General features: G+C 54.0%; 3 protein-coding genes across 8 annotated transcripts; 1 reads left to right on the top strand and 2 right to left on the bottom strand.

Moving 5' to 3' along the window:
- Positions 1 to 89: 89 nt before the first annotated feature.
- On the bottom strand, positions 90 to 15,618 carry DQX1 (DEAQ-box RNA dependent ATPase 1). Of its 6 annotated transcripts, XR_010405585.1 has the most exons (14): positions 15,510 to 15,618; positions 14,307 to 14,562; positions 13,866 to 14,059; positions 13,106 to 13,490; positions 12,542 to 12,775; positions 12,347 to 12,446; positions 12,084 to 12,242; positions 11,812 to 12,003; positions 9,879 to 9,998; positions 9,528 to 9,718; positions 9,008 to 9,198; positions 8,477 to 8,781; positions 684 to 751; positions 90 to 211 (listed from the first exon to the last, which is right to left on the bottom strand). XR_010405585.1 is itself a non-coding variant. In XM_045884711.2 (12 exons), the coding sequence occupies exons 2-12, from the start codon at positions 14,541 to 14,543 to the stop codon at positions 8,625 to 8,627; spliced, it is 2,160 nt and encodes a 719-aa protein (XP_045740667.1). In that variant the 5' UTR covers positions 14,544 to 14,562; positions 15,510 to 15,618; the 3' UTR covers positions 8,308 to 8,624. The 6 variants fall into 6 exon arrangements, 4 of the variants coding, with proteins under 4 accessions (XP_064428352.1, XP_045740667.1, XP_064428350.1 ...); XR_010405586.1 differs by lacking the exons at positions 90 to 211; positions 684 to 751 and having other exon boundaries at positions 8,306 to 8,781; positions 9,644 to 9,718; XM_045884711.2 differs by lacking the exons at positions 90 to 211; positions 684 to 751 and having other exon boundaries at positions 8,308 to 8,781.
- On the top strand, positions 4,887 to 6,821 carry TLX2 (T cell leukemia homeobox 2). The gene is made up of 2 exons (XM_064573574.1): positions 4,887 to 6,263; positions 6,412 to 6,821. Exons 1-2 carry the CDS (start codon positions 5,233 to 5,235, stop codon positions 6,626 to 6,628), a joined length of 1,248 nt encoding a protein of 415 aa, XP_064429644.1. The 5' UTR covers positions 4,887 to 5,232; the 3' UTR covers positions 6,629 to 6,821.
- AUP1 (AUP1 lipid droplet regulating VLDL assembly factor) lies at positions 15,443 to 18,495 on the bottom strand. Its single transcript, XM_045884710.3, is given in 13 exon segments — positions 15,443 to 15,620; positions 15,730 to 15,848; positions 16,034 to 16,149; positions 16,265 to 16,384; positions 16,515 to 16,617; positions 16,719 to 16,785; positions 17,030 to 17,103; positions 17,200 to 17,272; positions 17,516 to 17,700; positions 17,897 to 18,047; positions 18,127 to 18,264; positions 18,345 to 18,439; positions 18,442 to 18,495. Coding segments are annotated over 13 exon segments (1,317 nt in total). The 5' UTR covers positions 18,481 to 18,495; the 3' UTR covers positions 15,443 to 15,583.
- Positions 18,496 to 18,641: the final 146 nt, after the last annotated feature.

Here is an 18,641-nt window from a genome sequence, read left to right as displayed (position 1 = left end):
CTGGTTAATGATGATGATTCAATCATCGGCGCCTGCGGAGGCCTGGGACAGACTAATGCAGAGCAGATGCCGAAGGAGGAGGGGAGGAGGATTGGGACACTACCGCACAGAGACGCGCCGAAGCAGCCAGCGCCCGCAGTAGCATAGGCCCAGCCCCGTACTTGGGAAGGTCGCAGGAGCTCTAGACCTTGTACACCGCCATCCCTAGGTACTTCCAGGGGGATTAAAAACCAAGGATTAGTTTACTGTGAAGTATTAACATCAAGTGTAGTTGGAGACTCAAGGGAGAGATCCCAGTGGAGGCCACCAAAGGCTTTCTGGAAGAAGTGGGACTTTTTGTGGGCACAATTTAGAGAATGGGGATGGGGTGCGTGGACAAGAAGTGTGGTGGAAATAGAAAAGAAAGGCAGAGTGGAGGCGAATGACCAGAGAGATGGACAGGAAGAAGGCCAAGGTGTGGATTTGAGAGTAGTGATAGAAGCAGGGCCTCAGGGAGCTGGGACTTTAGCCTGAGGGCAATAGGGAGCTAGCAGACTTTTTTTTTTTTTTTAAGGGAGGGAGCTACCCTATGAAAGAAACATTTTTGCTCATTTATCTTTGAATAATTGTAGTGGATAAGCAGCAAGAAGTTATGAGATTAGTGATTTTTAAATCAACCCCTTCTCACTACAGCCACTGCTTACCTCCCTGGTCCAAGATACCATCATTGGTTCTCTGGATGATTGATCGCAGTGGCTTCTGGCCTGTTTTCCTTGTTTCCACGTTTCCATATGAATAAAAAAGGATATAAGGAAAGTTTTTTGAGTTGATTGATGTGTTTATTATCTTGATTGTGATGGCTTTGCGTGTGCACACATACACTTTTATACACTTTAAATATGTACAGTTTATTGTATGTTAGTTTTATCCTAAGAAACCTGTTAAAAACAAAATTTTTAAATCAGGCTTCTTTTCCTTCCAATAGCTTCCCTTTTCAGAATAAAAGCCTAAGCCCTTCTAATGCTTCAAGGCCTTGCATGGTCTCTCCAGCCATACTGGACCCCTTACTGTTTGTTCCACAGATAACACCAAGATGTACTTGCATTATCAAATGCTCAGATATCCAAATGACTCCTTTCTTCCTCCAGGTCTTTACTCTGTGAGGGCTTCTGTGATCACGTTAGATAAATCACAACCCCATCCTTTCACTTCTCCCCTTCCCTTTTTTTCTTTCTTAGCATTTCTTATTATTTAATATATATTTTCTTGTGTTTCACCTGCCTTCCCCACTAGAATATAAACTTTGTATGGCAGGGATTTTTTCCCCCCTTCTGTTGTGTCTGCAGCTCTATCTCCAGTGCCTGGTGCATGGTAGGTATTCAATCAAAATTTTCTGGATGAACAAATGAATAAATGTAGGTGGTGGTGATGATGGCCTAGCTTAGATTTTATCAGTGGGAATGGAAAGAAAGGGCTGTATCAGAGACATTTCAAAGGGAAGCACAGGAGGGAGTGACTGAGGAGCTTGGGAGAGGAGCACATCCTCCAGCCTGCTGGACTTCAAGGTGCCTGCAGCAAAGGTGGGTGGAGCTGGCCAGAAGTTTAGGACAGAGGGGCTGGAACACAGCAAGTGTCAGAGCCAAGGATAGAGATCCAGAATTTCCTGAGTGGATATAATAGATGGGACTATTAGAATGGGTGAAACCTTGAGTAGATATAGAAAGAGGGAAAGCTGAAGTCCGAGCTCTGAGAATGCTCAGTCTTCAGTGGAAAAAGCAAAGTCGGTGGCGAAAAAACATAAGCATTGACTATGAAAGCCTAAGATATAGAATAAGACAATATTACAGAAACCAAATGAGATATTTCAAGAAATAGTTGGTAATCGACAGAGCAAAATATGTCAGAGAAATCCTCAATAATAGACCCTGGAGCTCTTTGAAAAAGAGTGTGGTGAAGCCAAGTTGTAGTGGGTTAAAAGAATAAATGATGAGGGGCGCCTGGCTGGCTCAGTCGGTAGAGCCTGCTACTCTTAATCTCGGGGTTGTGAGTTTGAGCCCCGTGTTGGGTGTAGATACTACTTTAAAGTTAAAAGAATAAATGATGAGGAAGTAGAGGCAGTGGTTGTGCAGAGTACAAGGGAAAGGAAAACTACAATCTCTCTTGAAGAGTCAGGCAAATATTTTTGTCCAGGTAAAAGAGACCTAAGACAGTTGGGGGTAGGAAGGACTAAGCTAATGAGAGAAATGATGATACAGGAGTGGGGACCATCTCGTGGGAAAGACACTGCACATAAAGCAGGAAGGGACGGCACCAGAGCACAGGCTGGGAACATGCTTCTTCCTGTGAAGCTGCCAGCTTGAAGGCCTGAAAACTTGAAGGGTTGGGGACCACATGCACATAGGCTATGGTGAGAAAGAGGCAAAGGAGTGTGTATAGGAGGTTGGGGTTCTGACCCCAGGGCCTCCATCTTAGATATAAACTAGCAGGAACCACCTTTTCCAGGGAATCAGGGGATCAGAGTGGTGGAGACAAGCAGAAGAATCCCTAGGACTGTGGCTGACAGAATTGGATACCCTTTGTTCTTGAAGTAGGGCACTCATTTCTTTTTTGGTAACTCCCCAGAAGATGTGTATACATTACTGGGTTTGTGACCATTCTCCTCCAAGGGTCAGTTGGGCAATCTCTGAGTGGCAGTGCCAGCTGTGCTGACCTCAAAAGGCCGGATGAACAGTCAGCAGGTATACAGGTCTTCCTCCCTCACTGATTCAAGAAGGATTTATTCAGCTTGATTGGAGACACACTAGTGCCCACCCTTTCCTCAGAGGCCCACCCACTAGAGTGGGAAAAAAGACCGACAGATTCCTAACCTGTAGGCCAGTCCCCTTCAGGGTCTTTATTTACTTTGCTGTCTCCCTAGGCTCTCTGTTCTCATTCAGGGGATCCAGCCCAAGTGGTCTCTGGAGGTTTTCCCTGAACAGCAGAAGTTTCATGCCCCCTAGTAGCCCCACCTCTCTACTGCTGAGAAAGGGTGCTTGGGCTTCTGTGAGGGGCTAGGGGAGGTGATAATGTCTGTCTGTCCCACCAACCCAAGATAACAACACAGCTGCCAAACTGGCAGGAGCCCCCCTGCTCCCCTTTCAGAAGGGGCTATTGGCAGGGTCAGAAAGGGCTGGAGAAATTGGATAGTGGAAGTGGACAAGAATTTGTGGGAGGATGTCACATATTATTGATGCCAACTGCCTCCCTCCTCCATGGTTCACCCCCTTCAGACTGAGGCTTCTGGGAACACTGAGGGAGGGCCTGGTGGCTTTAGTCTGGAGAGTCCATTCCCTCCGTTCTTTATCTTCCTGCCCAGATGCCCAAATATCGTTCCCAGTTCCCTGGAGAGAAAAGACCCCTCACCCTGCCTCTGGCACAGGGCTGCAGCCCATCTGCTGGGGAGAAAGGAGGGGCAGTCTTTCCCAGGAGATCCTGGAGAACCAAGTGGAAGATCTGTGCTCCCAGGGAGACCCATCTACGAGACTTGGAAAGCATTTCGGCTTACGCGGGTAACAGACTAGCTGAGCACCAGAGTGGGCTGGAGTCTAGGGGCTAGGGCTGACACAGCAGGGTGGGGTCCTTTGGCCACCACGTGTCCAAGGCAGGAGGAGCGGCTCATCCGTGCCCACCCGCCTCGGAATGGTAGCAACACCCCCCTCCCTGCGCCCAGTCTCACCGGCTCGGAGGCGCCAGGCCCCCCCCGGGGCCGGGGCGGGCCGGGGAAGGTAATGTAATTCCGACCCAGCTAACCCGATTATGGCGGCCTGCACCGGGCCGGGCGGCGGCGGGGGCGGGTCTAAGGCGCAGGGGCCCGCCGGGCCCGGGTCCCATCCCGGGAAGGACGCAGAGTTCACATACTCCCAGCTCCTGGGTCCCCGGCCAGAGGTCACAAGGTCACCGAGCCCTTCAGTCTTTCCCCACCTCCCATCCGTGACACACTCCAGGCACAGTTTCTGGGGTTGGGTGGGGTGAAGCGTCTGTGGGAAATGAGGCGGCTGACACCGCCGAAGGCTTCAGTGAAGACCCACGTGTCGCCTGTGGCGATTTTGTCCTCTCGCCCTTGAGGGGGAAGTTTGTGAGAATTGACTTCCTAGGCGCAGAGTGGAGGGGCAGAGTCCCGCGTTGGTGGCCCCCTGTGGGGGGCGGAACGCCAGCTCCAAGCTCTCATCCGCCTGACTTAGCCCGGGTTGAGCCCGGGTTGAGCTTTACACCGATTTCAGAAAATCGAAATGCTAAGAAACACAGGGCATCAATTACTGGCGTTCCGGGAAGGAGGTAGGGGCCCTACGGCAGAAGCCGGGAGGTGCACCAGGATCGCTGGCCCAGGGTGGTTGCTCCCCGCCCTAGCCCACCAGACGCGCCCAGCCACCCCCTTCCCACACCTGTCCTCTTCCCGGGCCTCCAACTCGCCGGCGCCGTTCCCAACCGCTTCCCATCGCAGCCAGGAAGCCACAACGAGATTTGGTCTTCGAGGGCACTTAGGCGGGGACCACAACGAATCTGGCAGTCGGCAGGCAGGACCCATCGCGAGGCGAAAAGTGGGGGCTGTGGGAGGAGGCACCTGCGAGGAAGCCGGTGAGGCCGAGGAAGCCCAAAGGCGGAGGCCGGCGAGGATGGAGTTGCTGTGCGCATCTCGCCTGACTCAGCGCGCAGCGGCCCATGCTCTGGCCCCTCCCGTGCTGAGCCTGGTTCCTAACACCCTTGCCACCCCCCACCCCCCTCCGCCTTATCCCCACCATCCCCGCCCGCCAGTCGTCCGGGCGTTTGGCGCAAACAGGCGTCTCTTTCCCTTTAACGGGTACGGCCCCGCCCCTGCCCTACCCCCAGCCCCCACTACCCACCCAATGCTGATCTGTCAGTCACTGCCCCATCCCCAGCCGGCCAACCCTCTCCACCCCGGACTCGGGCAGAGGCCCCGGCAGCCCAGCGTCCATCTGCGCCTCAGGGACAGCAAGGGCGCTCCTGGGGCCCCCGCCGGTCGCGCTCCCCCGGGATGCGAGTCCCTGCGCCGACGCCCGGCAGAGGCCGGCACCGGCGCGGCTACTCCCCGTGCACAGGGATGAAGCTGGCCCGGCGACCCCGGCGACCCGCAGCGGCCAGCCCCGCGGGCCCCTGAGGCCGCCGCCCCGAACGCTCCGCTACTGGGCTCCCAGAGTTGCCTGGGGCGCCCTCCCCAACCGCCAAACCTCCTGTGGTCCTCCTTGACCCGGACCCATGGAGCCGGCGGTCCTGGCCTCGCACAACCTCCCGCACCACGAGCCAATCAGCTTTGGCATCGATCAGATCCTGAGCTGCCCGGAACCCCCCGGGAGCGGCCTAGGCCCCGGTCGTTCAGGCCAGGGCCATGGGGAGAGTGCGGCGTTCTCGGGTGGATTTCACGGAACCTCAAGCTACGGTCCCGCGGGTTCGCTGGCCCCGCTACCTGGCAGCTCCGGCATGGGCCCAGGCGGCGTGATCCGCGTCCCCGCGCATCGTCCAATGCCAGTGCCGCCGCCCGCGGGAGGCGCGCCGGCAGTGCCTGGACCCTCTGGCTTGGGCGGAGCCGGGGGCCTAGCCGGACTCACTTTCCCTTGGATGGACAGCGGCCGCCGCTTTGCCAAGGACCGGCTCACGGGTGAGATTGTCCGACCCTCCAGCGTCCAGCCCCACATTGACCCCTTTTCCTCATCTTTGATCCTTCTGCTCCAACTCAAGTTCCCCGTACGCTCCCCGCCCGGATCATCCCAGGGGATCCTCCCCCAACATGTATCTCTTGGTCCTGATGCTGAGAGAGGCAATGGGGAGGGAGCTGCCGTCGATGTCCGCGCCCTCCTTTGCAGTCTACTGTCCACACTGCGGGTAGGGCAGGGTGAAGTTCCGGGGGCCTTCTCTTTCTCACCCCAGGGGGAGGGCCATTTCTTCCGAGGCCCTTTCTTGTCTGGAGGCCTTTGCTGGTGTGGGGCCGAGCTTGGGGCACCTGGAAGGACCGCCCTGAAAACCCTGCCCTGTTCCTTCTTCCTGCCCGTAGCTGCACTCTCGCCCTTCTCCGGGACGCGCCGCATAGGCCACCCGTACCAAAACCGGACCCCCCCGAAGCGGAAGAAGCCGCGCACGTCCTTCTCCCGCTCGCAGGTGCTGGAGCTGGAGCGGCGCTTCCTGCGCCAGAAGTACTTGGCCTCGGCCGAGAGGGCAGCGCTGGCCAAGGCCCTGCGCATGACCGACGCCCAGGTCAAGACTTGGTTCCAGAACCGGCGCACCAAGTGGCGGTGAGGCTTGGGCGAGCGAGGGCTCGCGGGAGGCGTCAAGTGGCGGTGCGGCGCGGGGCGGGTGAGGAACCACGGGCCCGGCGGGTGAGGACGAGGCGCGGGGTGGGCGAGGGCCGGCCTCGCTGACCCCGCGTCTCCGCTCGCCTAGGCGCCAGACGGCCGAGGAGCGCGAGGCGGAGCGGCACCGCGCGGGCCGGCTGCTCCTGCACCTGCAGCAGGATGCCCTACCACGGCCTCTGCGGCCGCCGCTGCCCCCGGACCCGCTCTGCCTGCACAACTCGTCGCTCTTCGCGCTGCAGAATCTGCAGCCTTGGGCCGAGGACAACAAGGTGGCTTCCGTGTCCGGGCTCGCCTCGGTGGTGTGAGCGACGCCTGCCTGACCGGCCGAGTGCTCTTTAACGGACTGAGGCGCCGTGCGGAGCGCCGGACCCAGGGCCACGGAGCGCGCGGCTGACCACCCCGTGGTGCCGTGGTGCCGTGGTAGCGGAGCTTGTGAGGAGGAGCTGGCTTTGAGGCTATCGTCGAGGGCTCCTCGGCCACCGCGGCTCCTCGGCTAGCGTTTCGAGGTTGCGCCGCGCATTTAGACTTGGTCTTTCCCGCCATTTCCCACTTAACTGCGGTCGCTCGGCAGCTGGAACCCGAGGAGCCAAGAAGGCGGGACTTGCAGTATGGTAGCCAATGAGGTGAGGGGAGGGGGGCGGGCTGGCCAATGGGAGCTGCTCTCCTGAGGACTTTGGATTCTTCGGAGGGTGGGTTGAAGCTGGGGTTCTGGACCCACAGAACAGGCTAAAGGTGGTGCTGGGATGGGGCGGCGGCAGCTCGCACTACCTGGGTCTGTATCAAAGGTGCAAGGGAAGGAAGACACCAATGACAGCGGAATAATGGAAGAGGCGCTGCAGGGCAAGGGTCTGACTGTGACAGGAACCAGAGGGTTATCCACACTAGGCATCTCATTCTTCAACCGTAAAATTAATCGCTAAGGATACCTTTCTGACTCTGAACCTCATGTTGTCATGTGTGTTCAACCTGCTGACTCCGTCCTCCTCCTTGAGCCTCACAACGCACATGGGCGGCAGGGAAGACGGATACTTACACACCCAACGAAACAGAAAATCCAGGAACACTAATCTGGCTCTGGTCTCCCGTGGGGACAGAGAGAGGAAAGGGGGAAGCAGTGGATAAAATTAATGGGCCCCGTGGAGTTAGGGTGAGCAGATTTTGGCAAATAACTAGGAATATCCAAGAAGAATCAAAGATAATTCCAGGGTTGGAGATATAGAGGATTGGGAGATCAATGGTGTTGTGGATAATGAAGGGGAAATTGAAAGATTAGAGCAAGATAACTACAGGCAAAACTGAATGCTAGACCTAAAGAGAATACATTCTGGAAAAGTGCTTTTGGGGGGGGGGGTTGGGTGACATCCACATAGAGGTGGGGATAGATGGAATGATGAGAACAGATAGACTCTCCAAGGGAAGACACTCTGAGGAGAGAAGCAGAGTTCTAAGGATTAAATCTTTCTTTTCACCAATTTCTACAAACATATCTACAATGTGAAAGATGATGGAAGATATCAAAATTAATAATTTAAAGGAAGAAAAGGGAAAGGAGTGCCCAGCTGGGAAAAAAGGAAAGTGTGATGTCCCTGAATTTGTTAGAAAAGCTTTAGCATGCTGGTAGGCCAGAGGCTGCTGGGAAGCTTGTTGGTGGAAAGTTGAGAATTTGGGGATGGTTTCAATAGCCTTGAGGGTTAAGAAGGAGCTGGATCTAAGTTGTATGTGGAAAAAAGGGAAGATTTTGTCTGATTTCTTATAGCACTCTCATTCTTCTTCCCCTGTAGGTGAGAGCAAGATAAAGGGAAGTGAGCTTCAGGCAGGGTCAGAGACCAACTGTAGTCAAACTACACATTTTCTGGGTTAGTGACAGCTAGGTCATTCATACCGCAAAGCTTGACCACAGGTGGGAACAAGGCAAGAGGATATTGCTGGAGGAGTTGGATGATATTGTGTCATCTCTAATTCATGGATATTGTATATGCTGCTGCAGAATCAAACTCAAATTTGGCACCATAGAGAAAGAACTTTTATAGATCAAAGTGAAGCACACAAAGACGGGTTTGGCATAAATTGGGGGTTTGGGGGGCATCAGTCGTTCTCCAATAAATAGAAGAAGGCTAAAGAAAGGGTCCAACCTTATGTATACTGTGGCTTACCCAATTTCCTCTATTCTCAGTCTACCATTTCTTGAGACTCAGGTTCCAGGATTTACATTTGATCCGAAGCTTTGGCTGGCTACCTTGGTGCTAGCCTGAGAGAGGACCTAATGCCTTCAGATGAGCTCAGTTCCATTCCTTAGGCATGTCACTGCAGGACACAGGCATCTCCAAACTCTTGGGTAGAGGGAGATTCACTCTCTATTGAAGAAGCTGCCATTTCTTCTCTCAGCTGATTCAAGAGGTCTCTGCTCTCACTGGGAGGCAAGTTACTCAAGAAGTATGGAGGAGCCAACTCTACCAGCCTGACAGAGAGAGTCACAGTTAGATGATTTCTGTATCCTCCCTTATAATGCAGATTCTTAAACTTCTTCCCATTCCTTCCACAAGCCCTGTCCCCTCAAATCATATGTCACTACAGACCACTAAGATATCCTCTTCTCCTTAAGAGGATATCCTCTAACTCCGCAGCCATAATTTTGGCCCCAAGAAGAGGAATGGGCAGTGTAAGAGGGGTGTCAGGGAACTCACATCTGTGGCTGAATCTCAGAAACAATGGAAAGGCAGTTGTCTTTGGAAATGGAGAAACTGTGGTAAAGCACCCACGGCGGGGGTCTGGCTGGAGACCTGCGGCTTCGGTAGCAGCAGTATGGGGAAAGCTGGGCCACATGCTTATGTGTCAGGAGCAGGTAATTTCCAGTCCCGTCTGTGTCTCGGGCCACCTCATTTAAAAGCAAAGATAGTGAAGGAGTAAGTGAGGGAGAAAAGGAAGGCAGTAGGAAAAAGAAAAGGGGGGGGGGTGCTGAGAAAGAATTAGGAAGGGTGTTGAGAGTATAAAAAGTAGAGCATCATCTCTAGGTGTTAGAGTCCCTCCCATATGGCATTTCCCATAGTCCCCTGCACCCCAATACCTCAAAGGAAAAGTTTCTCCTGCTTCTAAAAAATCCTTTGAATGGTCACCTGGACTCCAGTTTCAGAGATGGCCTATCAATTTTTGGTCCCTCTGCTTTCTACTCCTTTTATGACCTTCACCCCAACTCTTTCCCCTAACCTTAAGGAAGTATCCTGACACCAGCGCTTTCTGAAGGTCTCTGCGATTCTGCTCAGAGCCAAAGGCTGGCTGGGACAAGGGAAGTTCAATTCGTTGCATGAGTTCTAGGAGTTCACCTCGAAGTTTCTGGGCTTGGCACAATGCTGCCCAGTTGAGCCCCCGAGCCTGGCACCAAGCCTTGTCTGCTCCGCCTACAAGAGGAAAGGGCACAGCTATAGTTGCAGAGAGACCCCGAAGAGAACCCAGGCCTTGGCCAAAGGGCCTCCTCCTCCTGGGCACAAAGATCTACCAGCTGGTTGCACACCACTTTCCCCTCTTTGGAAAATACAAGATGCAGAGTGGGCTACTCACTCTGTATAAAGGCTTCATACACCTGGATCAGAGAACTGTGATCACCATCCATATGTTCCAGGGCCCGACGCAAGGCAGATTCTTCTGCAGAGAGTGGAGGATGGGTGAACCCAGGAGCAGCTGGAGGAGAAGAGAGGAAGGTCATTCTGGGGAATGAGAAAGGATAGCAGTACAGAAGGAAGGGTGAAAAGGTAGGAAGTGTCACTTTGGGAAATTTATTCAAAAGACGTTGACAACTTTCTAGGTGCTTTGCACTTTATTAGACATTGAAGATAAACGAAAGACAGTCTCTGCCCTCAAGTAGCTTAGAGTGTGGTGAGACAGATAAGCAAACTTGATCAGCACAACAGGTGTGTGGACCAATATTTGAAGCTTTTTTTAAAAGATTTTATTTATTTATTTGTCAGAGAGAGAGAGAGAGAACACAGGGGGAGTGGCAGGCAGAGGGAGAAGCAGGCTCCCCACTGAGCAGGGAGCCCGATGCAGGGCTTGATCCCAGGACGCTGGGATCATGACCTGAGTCGAAGGCAGACACTTAACCGACTGAGCCACCCAGGCATCCCAATATTTGAAGTTTTGTTAGGAATTAGCTCAGTAGAGAGGGGGCAGAGAGAATCTGAACTGTGGGCATGGCAAGGTACAGAAATTAGTAGCATGGCCTGTTTGGAGACCTGCATGCACCTAGAAAGGGTCAGGGGAGTGGCATGTGTGGCAGAGTGGCAGGAGACAAAGCTGGAGAGGTAGGTGTGGGCCAGGTCATAAGAGGCTGGATGTGCTGTGGCCAATGAGTTTACGTTCTGTCCAGAAGATAGAGAATAGCTGTTGAAGAAGAGTTTTGAGGGAAGAGAGTCCAAGTGTTTAAAGAAGTTTACTTGACAAGTTAGGAGGCTAAAGGAATCTACGCTGAGTGGTGGTGAGGATCTAACATTGGCATTGATAGTGAGTATGGAGACAAATAGATGAATTAAAAAAAAAAAAAAACATTTAGGAGATAAAACTGAAAGAACCTGGAGAAAGATTAGTCTAGAATGATGGTAGTGGAGCTGCAGAGATGATGGCATGGTTTTGTGGTGGTGGTGAGGGAAGAGTTTAAGCAAGTGCTTGAGTTCGGATCTGGGCTGGGTACTGTGGCCAATTCTGATAGAAATGTCCATCAGGCATCGGATATATATATCTAAGATTCAGAAGAATGGTATTGTCAGGAGATAGAAGGTTTGGAAATTTTAAGTGTAAAGATGGCACTTCAGACTAATGGGTGTGCATGAACTTGCTCAGAGAGTTCAAGGAATGAGAAGGCAAAAGGGGCAAGGATGGAACTCTGAGGTCCAATTTACAGTGGATGAGCAGAGGACAAAGAGCCAGGGAAGAGATGAAGGGAACGGCCGAACAGCCAGAGAAGTAGGATGAAAACCTGGAGGAGCAAGTCACAGAGGCTTAGGGAGGGGGGAGTTTCAAGGCAGGAGAGGTTGCATTTTCAAGTGTCAGAAGGTCATAAGGTATAAGGACTCAGAAGTATTCAGTGGGTTCAGCCTTGGTGGAAGGGGAGGGGTGGTGGGGGGTGAGGTGGTGGTCACCGCGGAACTGAGAGATTTGTCAGTGTTATTGTGGGCCTGAGCCTGGGATGCAGTGGGCGGGAACACACCAGGCCGACTGGGGCAGAGGTGATTCTGCATTGCTGCAGGGGAGTAGAGGGTGGATGGAGAGGGGTGTGGAGCTTTAGTAATAACAGGAGAGATTTACACATGCTGGGGGCAAGGACCAGCACTGGGAAAAGGCTAAAAAGACAGGAGAGGGCTAAGTGGTTAGGGCTGGTTTTTGGGGCACTGTAAAGGGAGCAGAGGGGAAAGAGCTGGTCTTGGGAACACCAGAACACCAGAAAGGGCTGGGAAGGACTGAAGTGGCTGCAAGAGTCAGAGCGAGAAGTGATTTATACCAGTGAGCATGGCGGCGAGGGTGAGCATCTCATCCACACAGTCAAACTCGCAGGAGGCCAGCAGGGCTTTGGCCAGCTCAGGGGGCAGGGGGAACTCTGATAGGATGACTCCCAGGTCTGACAGGTTCCCATCATCATCCAGGGCTGCCAGGTAGTCCAAGTCTTCCAGGGCCTGCATCAGTGCTTCCGGAGCTGGTGAGGAAAGAAGGCTGATAGGGCCGGGAGTCTCAGAGCCAGGTCAGACAGCAGAACTTGGGCAGGGGGGTGCTCACCAGGCCGGTCCAGGAAGTGACACTCCCCGGGCTCTGCAATCTGTCTCCTCTTCAGAAGTAACACAAGGGGGCTCAGATTCTCCTCACATATCCTGGGTGCGGACAGCGGGGGCGCCTCTAGTTCTAGGAAGGACTTAGGATACAGGCAGAGGCAGGACCCTGAGGGGAGAAAGACCTGGGAAAGAAGGCCTCTGTAGATTTCTCGGGGTTTGCGTGTGGGGACTCTTTTCATGTTTGATCTCAGGAAGGGCAAAGGCTCTTACCTGGTGGGACCCCTCTTGCCCGCAGTCTTCTTGCTTCTGCCTGACACTTGCTGATTGGTCTCAACACTTGGGATTCTGCTCGGATCTGAGGATTGTACACCTGTCGCCGCCCCACCCCCCCAACCAAGGCCAAGACAGTTCAGAGCGGGCCACTTCTATCTTTAGCCCCCACATCCCCTCATCTCTCTCACTCACGCTTCGAAGCTCCAGTCCTGAATCAATGACATGTCGGATGGAAGGGAGGGAGAAGGAGAAGTCAGCCAGCCAGTGAGTGACCACGATCCTTCGGGCACTCAAGTCCATGTCCTCGTATACAGCCTGAACAGCTGGGCCATGTCCTGGGTGAAGGGGCAGCACCCGTGGTGGAGGACCTCTGAGAGCCAAGGGCTCCACCTCCCTGGACAAGGATTCACAGCACAGCAAAATTTCCTGAAGAGAGGGGTGGGGCATTAAGGCAGTTCTCACCTTTTTGGTGACAAACCCCTTTGAAAAACTGATGAAAGCTATGGTTTTTCACTCTGAAAAAATGCACATACTCATAAAGTTGTTATAATTTCAGGAATTCACTGAGCCACAGTCTCTGTGTTAGATGGAGTCAAAAAAGGGGCGGTAGACCTCTTTACCCCGAAATCCTTGAGTTTGTCCTAAGGACTTCAACACAGTAAATGTTACAACTTCAATGTCTCTAACAAGCATTGCTCCAACTCCCCCAGGGAAGGAAGGCAGCATACACGAGAACCTTCTGCAGCCCATTTTTACCTCCTCACTGGGCAGGTACACTAGCACATCTCCTGGAGCCTCCTTCGTACACAATTCAAGCACAGCTTGGCAGGCAGCTTCCACTCGATCGGTAGGGACAGTGTCCCTGTATACAGGTGTGGGACACGCGCCAGGCCCTCTGGGTACATGCACAGTAGGAGGATGGCCCCAGAAGGCTTGGAGCTTAGGTTCAAGGGCAGGGTCAGTAACCACAACCACTCTCGAGTCCCCTGGATGGTTTCCCAGCCTGGCATTTCGCAGTAGCCCCTGGAGCAAATCCGAGGCCACTGACCGCTCCTGAGCCTCATCCAGCACCAGCACGCCCCAGGCTCCCGTGCCCCGGGTTGAGGCCACCTCCTGTAGAAGCAGCCTGTCCCAGCAAAACCTGTTGACATGGGCAGAGGAGTCAGTGTGGACACTGAACAACTCCAGAAGTCCAGAGGAACGTCTTCCTGGGAGGCCTAGATTTTGATAGTAAGGTCAGAAAAAGATGCCGTGAACCTGTGTTGAGACCCACAACCTCACTGATGACGCTTTTTTCACAAGCTGTACTCCAGCTGGGCAAATGAGGCTCGTGATGAGGGTGAGATTGAATATCCAAGGTCCCTGCCTGGGGTTAAGGGCTTAATTCAGCATTGTGTCGTGCATGATCTAAAGGGTGACATGGGCTGAGGGAGGGTTGGTGAGATGTCAGAGGACTGGGCTTGTTTCTACTGGGGGAGGGAAATCAGATTTGGGTCAGGCCTGCAAGAGGCCTCACCTGAGCAGGGTGTCTGGCCCAGTGCAGTCCTCCTGGGGAATGCTGTATCCAACCTCATGACCCAGGGTTATGTCCATCTCATCGGCAACCCGCATGGCCAGGCTCAGAGCTGCCAGAGGGTGGGGCTGAGTGACAGTTACTTGGCCTTCCTGGAACCCCCTGGCCAGTGCAAACTCTGCACACCACTGAGGGATCTGGTGTAGGAATAGGAAAGGACAACCAGTCAGTGAGATGTAGGATTCAGTCAGAAGTGCAGGGGGGACTGTGGCCATTCTAATTTGGGGAGTCCCCTGGTCCTTCACCAGCCCCCCAGGGGCCAGTCTAACCCAGTCTCCCTTTGACCACTCCCCTCAAACCCCATGGAGCCCAATCCCCACCTTGCCAGTGGAAGGACCAGTTCTCTAGTCCCTCCCTTTGTCTACTCCCAGAATCTCCCCCCACCTGGGTGCTCTTGCCAGAGCCAGGCTCTCCAGACACCAGCACCACTCCACTGGGGCTACTCTCCAACTGCTCCAAGAAGATAAAGCGAGCAGCCCAGATGGGTAAGGCTCGGCGCTGCTCAAGCAGCTCGTAGTAGCGGGAAGAGAAGGGAAGCCCGTCAAAGGGGTTCACAGCCAACTCAGACTCCCTGGGGTTTGGGCCAGACTCTTCTGCCAGCCCAAGACGCTGAGAGGCCATGGTAGCTGACTGGCAGTACCTACAGAAGGCAGGGCAGTGATTAAGGCCTCATATTAAAATGACTTACACCAACTTCCCACCCTTGATCCCTAACTTGTACCCTCAGGCAGTAATGCGCTGGGGTCCATCCTTCCCAGCATTTCTTGCCTGCCAGGAAACAGTGGAGACTTGAGTCTGAAAGTGTGGGACTATCAAAGTGGACTATTAACCTGTTAGTCAGGTAGTAAAATTCCTGTGACTAACACAGGGGGCCTCCAGGGCAGCAGGAATTATGGTAACCTGTGGGAAGGTTCTGAGGGGAAAAGGATAAAGAGATAAAGAACAGGAGGAGGAAAGGGGTAGGAACCGGGGAGCAGGGCCACAGGGATCCTGGATTCAAACCTGCTTGCAGCTCTGAGACGTGTCACGATGGCAGCCAGTTCCAGACCCACCCAGCCAGTCACCACCAACCCAGACCCGAGTGAAGTACAAAGGTAAATTCCGGCTCCACCCTGGGGCTTGGCTTAAACAGGAATCCTTAAGCCTGGTTTTGGGGTGGGGCCATTTGCTCCACCTTATTTAATTAGTCAGAAGCCTATGGAAAACAGGTTCCAGACACCACACTGAGCATGTGTACTCTACAGACAGTGTACATTGTGCTGTTAGTGAAAGGCATCTTGGGACTTGTAGTTTTGCAGCTGTCTCTTCACAAAGTGGGGCCAACACCCAAGCTAGGGTCCAGTTGCTGCTGGTCTTCAATTCAGTTACACTTCCATAGTATCACTCATTTCTTGACACGAAGGGGTGATTTCAACCACTTCTCACAAACCCACAAGGAGGCTCTCACCCCTGTTCCCCCCAACCAAGGGAAAAAGAACCTGCTCAGTGGGCTTTTGAGCCCCAGAGAGGCAACAGAGACCTTGAGTGAAAACCCTGAATTTAATATGATTTTGGGGGGAGCCCCATCCCTCCCTTTTTACCACCCACCCTTCCAGCCAGTTGTAAGTTGGGTGAGGGCTGCCCCCAGTCTCCGTCCTGCGGCTCTGGGTGCCATCCTGTGCTCAGTCAGCCTCCTGGGCCTGTCTCTCTGTGAATCTCCTGCAAGACATAGGAAGAAGACATTGTGTGGGCTTTGCCACATTAGCCCTATAATTAGCTCTCTTCTCCAACCTGCCCCTTCCTACCCACTGTCCTCTAAGCCCCTCACCTTCTCGCATATTCATAGAGTGCCTGCTTGCGCTCCTGTAGGCTCTCCTGCCGGGCCCAGGAGGACTTGGCAAATGTGAGGGCTGTGGGCTGAGGGGTCACCGGGCCAGAGCTGGGGAACTGAGGTGATCACAATGTCAGAGGGCTTGCGAAGTCATCATCATTAAACACGCATCGAATGCCTACTTTGCAAGAGAGGCACCGTGCTAGGGTCTCAGGATCAAAAAAGAGACATCAAGGATAGGGAATATGTAGACTGCCCATCCCAGCCCTAGTCCTGGACCTAACCATTTCCTGGGTCTCACCTTGGGGGCGGAGGCTGTGGGAAGGGATTGGGTCCCTTCAGTGATATCTTCAGGCATGAACGCTACAGCTCCCTCAAGCAGATTAGTGATGGTCAAGTCTACACAGCCAGTTCTGGCTGGGGAGAAGGGAAGAGAGAAGAAGGGAGTCTGTTTCCTTGCTCACTTTCTCCCCTCACCACCCACTTTTCCTCTCTGCGCCTGTCTCCTGTGTGAGGCTACCCTTTCCCATACCCAGGTCTCTCTGGATGACGCCCAGTGGCACATGGGGTAAAACCTCCTTGACTCTCTGAGCCAGAGCTGCCAGCCGCACACCAGGAGAAGGGCCAGGGGAGGGAGGGAAAGAAGACTGGGCTGCAAAAAAGAAATCCGAAACATGGTGAGTGGAGAACTGGGAGGAAGGAGGCTGACTAGCACAGGAATAGGAAGGGAATCACAAGAGGCCGAGAAAACCCAAACAACTTTGTGTACAGAGACCACATACCTGACTGAGGGCGCAACCTGGGGTGTCTCTGTCGTTTCATGTGCTCTGCTTTGTCTGCTGGAGTGAGTCTTGTCCCTGTCTGGCCCAATTCTTTGGCCACCAGCTAGGGAGAATTGGAAGGTTGAAACTGTCAAGGTCTCAAGACTTCCTCCTCCTACCCTTAAGGAAAAACCCCACCTCCACCCTGTCTGTGTACCCTACCACCTCTTGCACACGGATGGCAAACTCTTCATTCCCCTCCCCCAGCTGGCGATGAACAGGAGGGAGCCACCTGCAAAAAAAAAAAAAAAAAATCATGTTTGTGTGCATCTAGGTAGAGGCTATCACCCTCTCCCCCTTTGATACTTCTTTTCATGTAACAGTTGTGATCAGGGTGGGGAGACAGTAAACACTTTGTATTGCCTCTGTGATAAAACCTTGATACTAAACGATCTGCAAATGGACAGGGAAGAGGCAACCTCCCTGACCTTGAGGTGAGCTTCTCCCAGCCACCAAAAAGTGAAGACAGTTAATACCTTACTTGATACACTGTGAAAGGGACGAAAAGTGACCACAGCAGTTCTGAGACCCAGGAGGCATCGGACACCGTCTGGAGGGAGGGCATGAAGTGAGTTCTAAGCCTGGGCCAGGAGTGGGAAACTTAACCCTCCAAGCCCCAGAGACTCCCTGTCCAACACACACTCACCACAGAGACTAGGGGTCTCTGGACTCGCAGGGTAAGAGGTTGTACCACATCCTGAATAGAAAATGGCCAGGAACTGGAAGATGGAAGAGAAAGTAGGATGGGATTCTAGCCAGCCGGTCAGCACCTGACTCAGAACAGAAAACTGTCAAACTGTACAAGTAAATAAATGAGGAATAGAGATACAGAGGAAAAGAACTAAAAGCGAACAGAAAAGAAATCAACTAGGTCGTAAGAGGTAGGGCTGAAAACTGAAAACTCAAGGGCCCCCAAGCCTGACCACCTACCCAGCTGGAGACCGATACCTGTGCTCACCCACCTGAAGCGCAGGAGCCCCTCCCGGCCATTGGTGGCCTCTTCCTCAGGGAATAGCAGCAGAGGGGTGGGAGGAAGCCTCGTGGAAGCACAGAATCTCTTGAGTGACTCCACCAATTCCCCCCGCCCATCCATCTCCATGAAGCCCCGAGACCAGCACACAAAACTTGGGGGACTATTGAGTAGAGGCTGGGAATCGAGAAAAGAGATAGCAAGAAAAGAACATTGGGAAGTGAGAAAAACTGACATTTGGGATAAAGAAGCGGGATTAGGGGTGAGGCTCAGTATTTCGTGGTCCCCAAGGGAAACGCGGGCGGGCAAAGGGGAGCCGAGCTGGGCCCCAGGGAACCGCCCCGTGGAGCTCTTGGCTTCGCCCCCCACTCACGGTGCTACAGCTGGTGAGCAAGTTGACTATGTTATGGTCGAAAGGTGTCACGTGGTTGGAAATGAGGACCCTGACGCGGTGATCCCGGAGTCCGGAGTCCTCCTGCCGGGCTACGAGCCCCAGCACCGCACACATGGTCCGCACCACGAACCTGGGGGCGCAGGCAATGGTGACTTCACGGCCTCGGGCCGGGCCCAGCCCAGACCCTCCCGGAACCCCCAGGTCGTTACCTGCGAAGGACACTGTCTGGTAGAGCGCAGCTGACCAGGAAGACGTGGATCCCAAGAAAGAGGCGCAAGACGAGGAGACAGAACCCGACTGGAGCGTAGAGCAGCAGCGCGAGGAGCAGGAAGCCGTCACCCGGGAGCCTGGGGGCGAAAGGCGGGGTGATCGGGCGCCGAAGCCCGCGTGGACGCGGGAGCCGGCCTCTTTACGCCAGGGCTCTTACCGGTGCGAGTCAAAGAGCCGCTCCGGCCCCAGCGCCGGGGAAGGATCCATTGCTGCTCTTTTAGGGCTGTCCGGCCGCCGCCGCCATCTTCGCGCCCCGCCGCAGGGGCTCCTGGGAAGGCGGAGTCTTCGGGCATCCGCCCAGGGTGCCGGCACCCGAGGTCTTGAGGCGCCCCGGAAGGGCTAGTGTCCCAGCATGCCTCGCGGGCCCTTGGGCCACCTCATAACTCGCGTCTCGCGGGGACCACAACTCCCGGCATTCGCGGGGCGGGGGCGGAGCCGGCCTCCCGGAATCCTG

Source organism: Mirounga angustirostris, unplaced genomic scaffold (assembly GCF_029215605.1).
Source record: "Mirounga angustirostris isolate CCGP_5_RB_7025 unplaced genomic scaffold, mMirAng1.0.hap1 SCAF_10, whole genome shotgun sequence".
NCBI lineage: Eukaryota > Metazoa > Chordata > Mammalia > Carnivora > Phocidae > Mirounga > Mirounga angustirostris.
The sequence above is the reverse complement of the archived record's forward strand: the minus strand, read 5'-3'. Positions and strand labels throughout refer to the sequence as shown.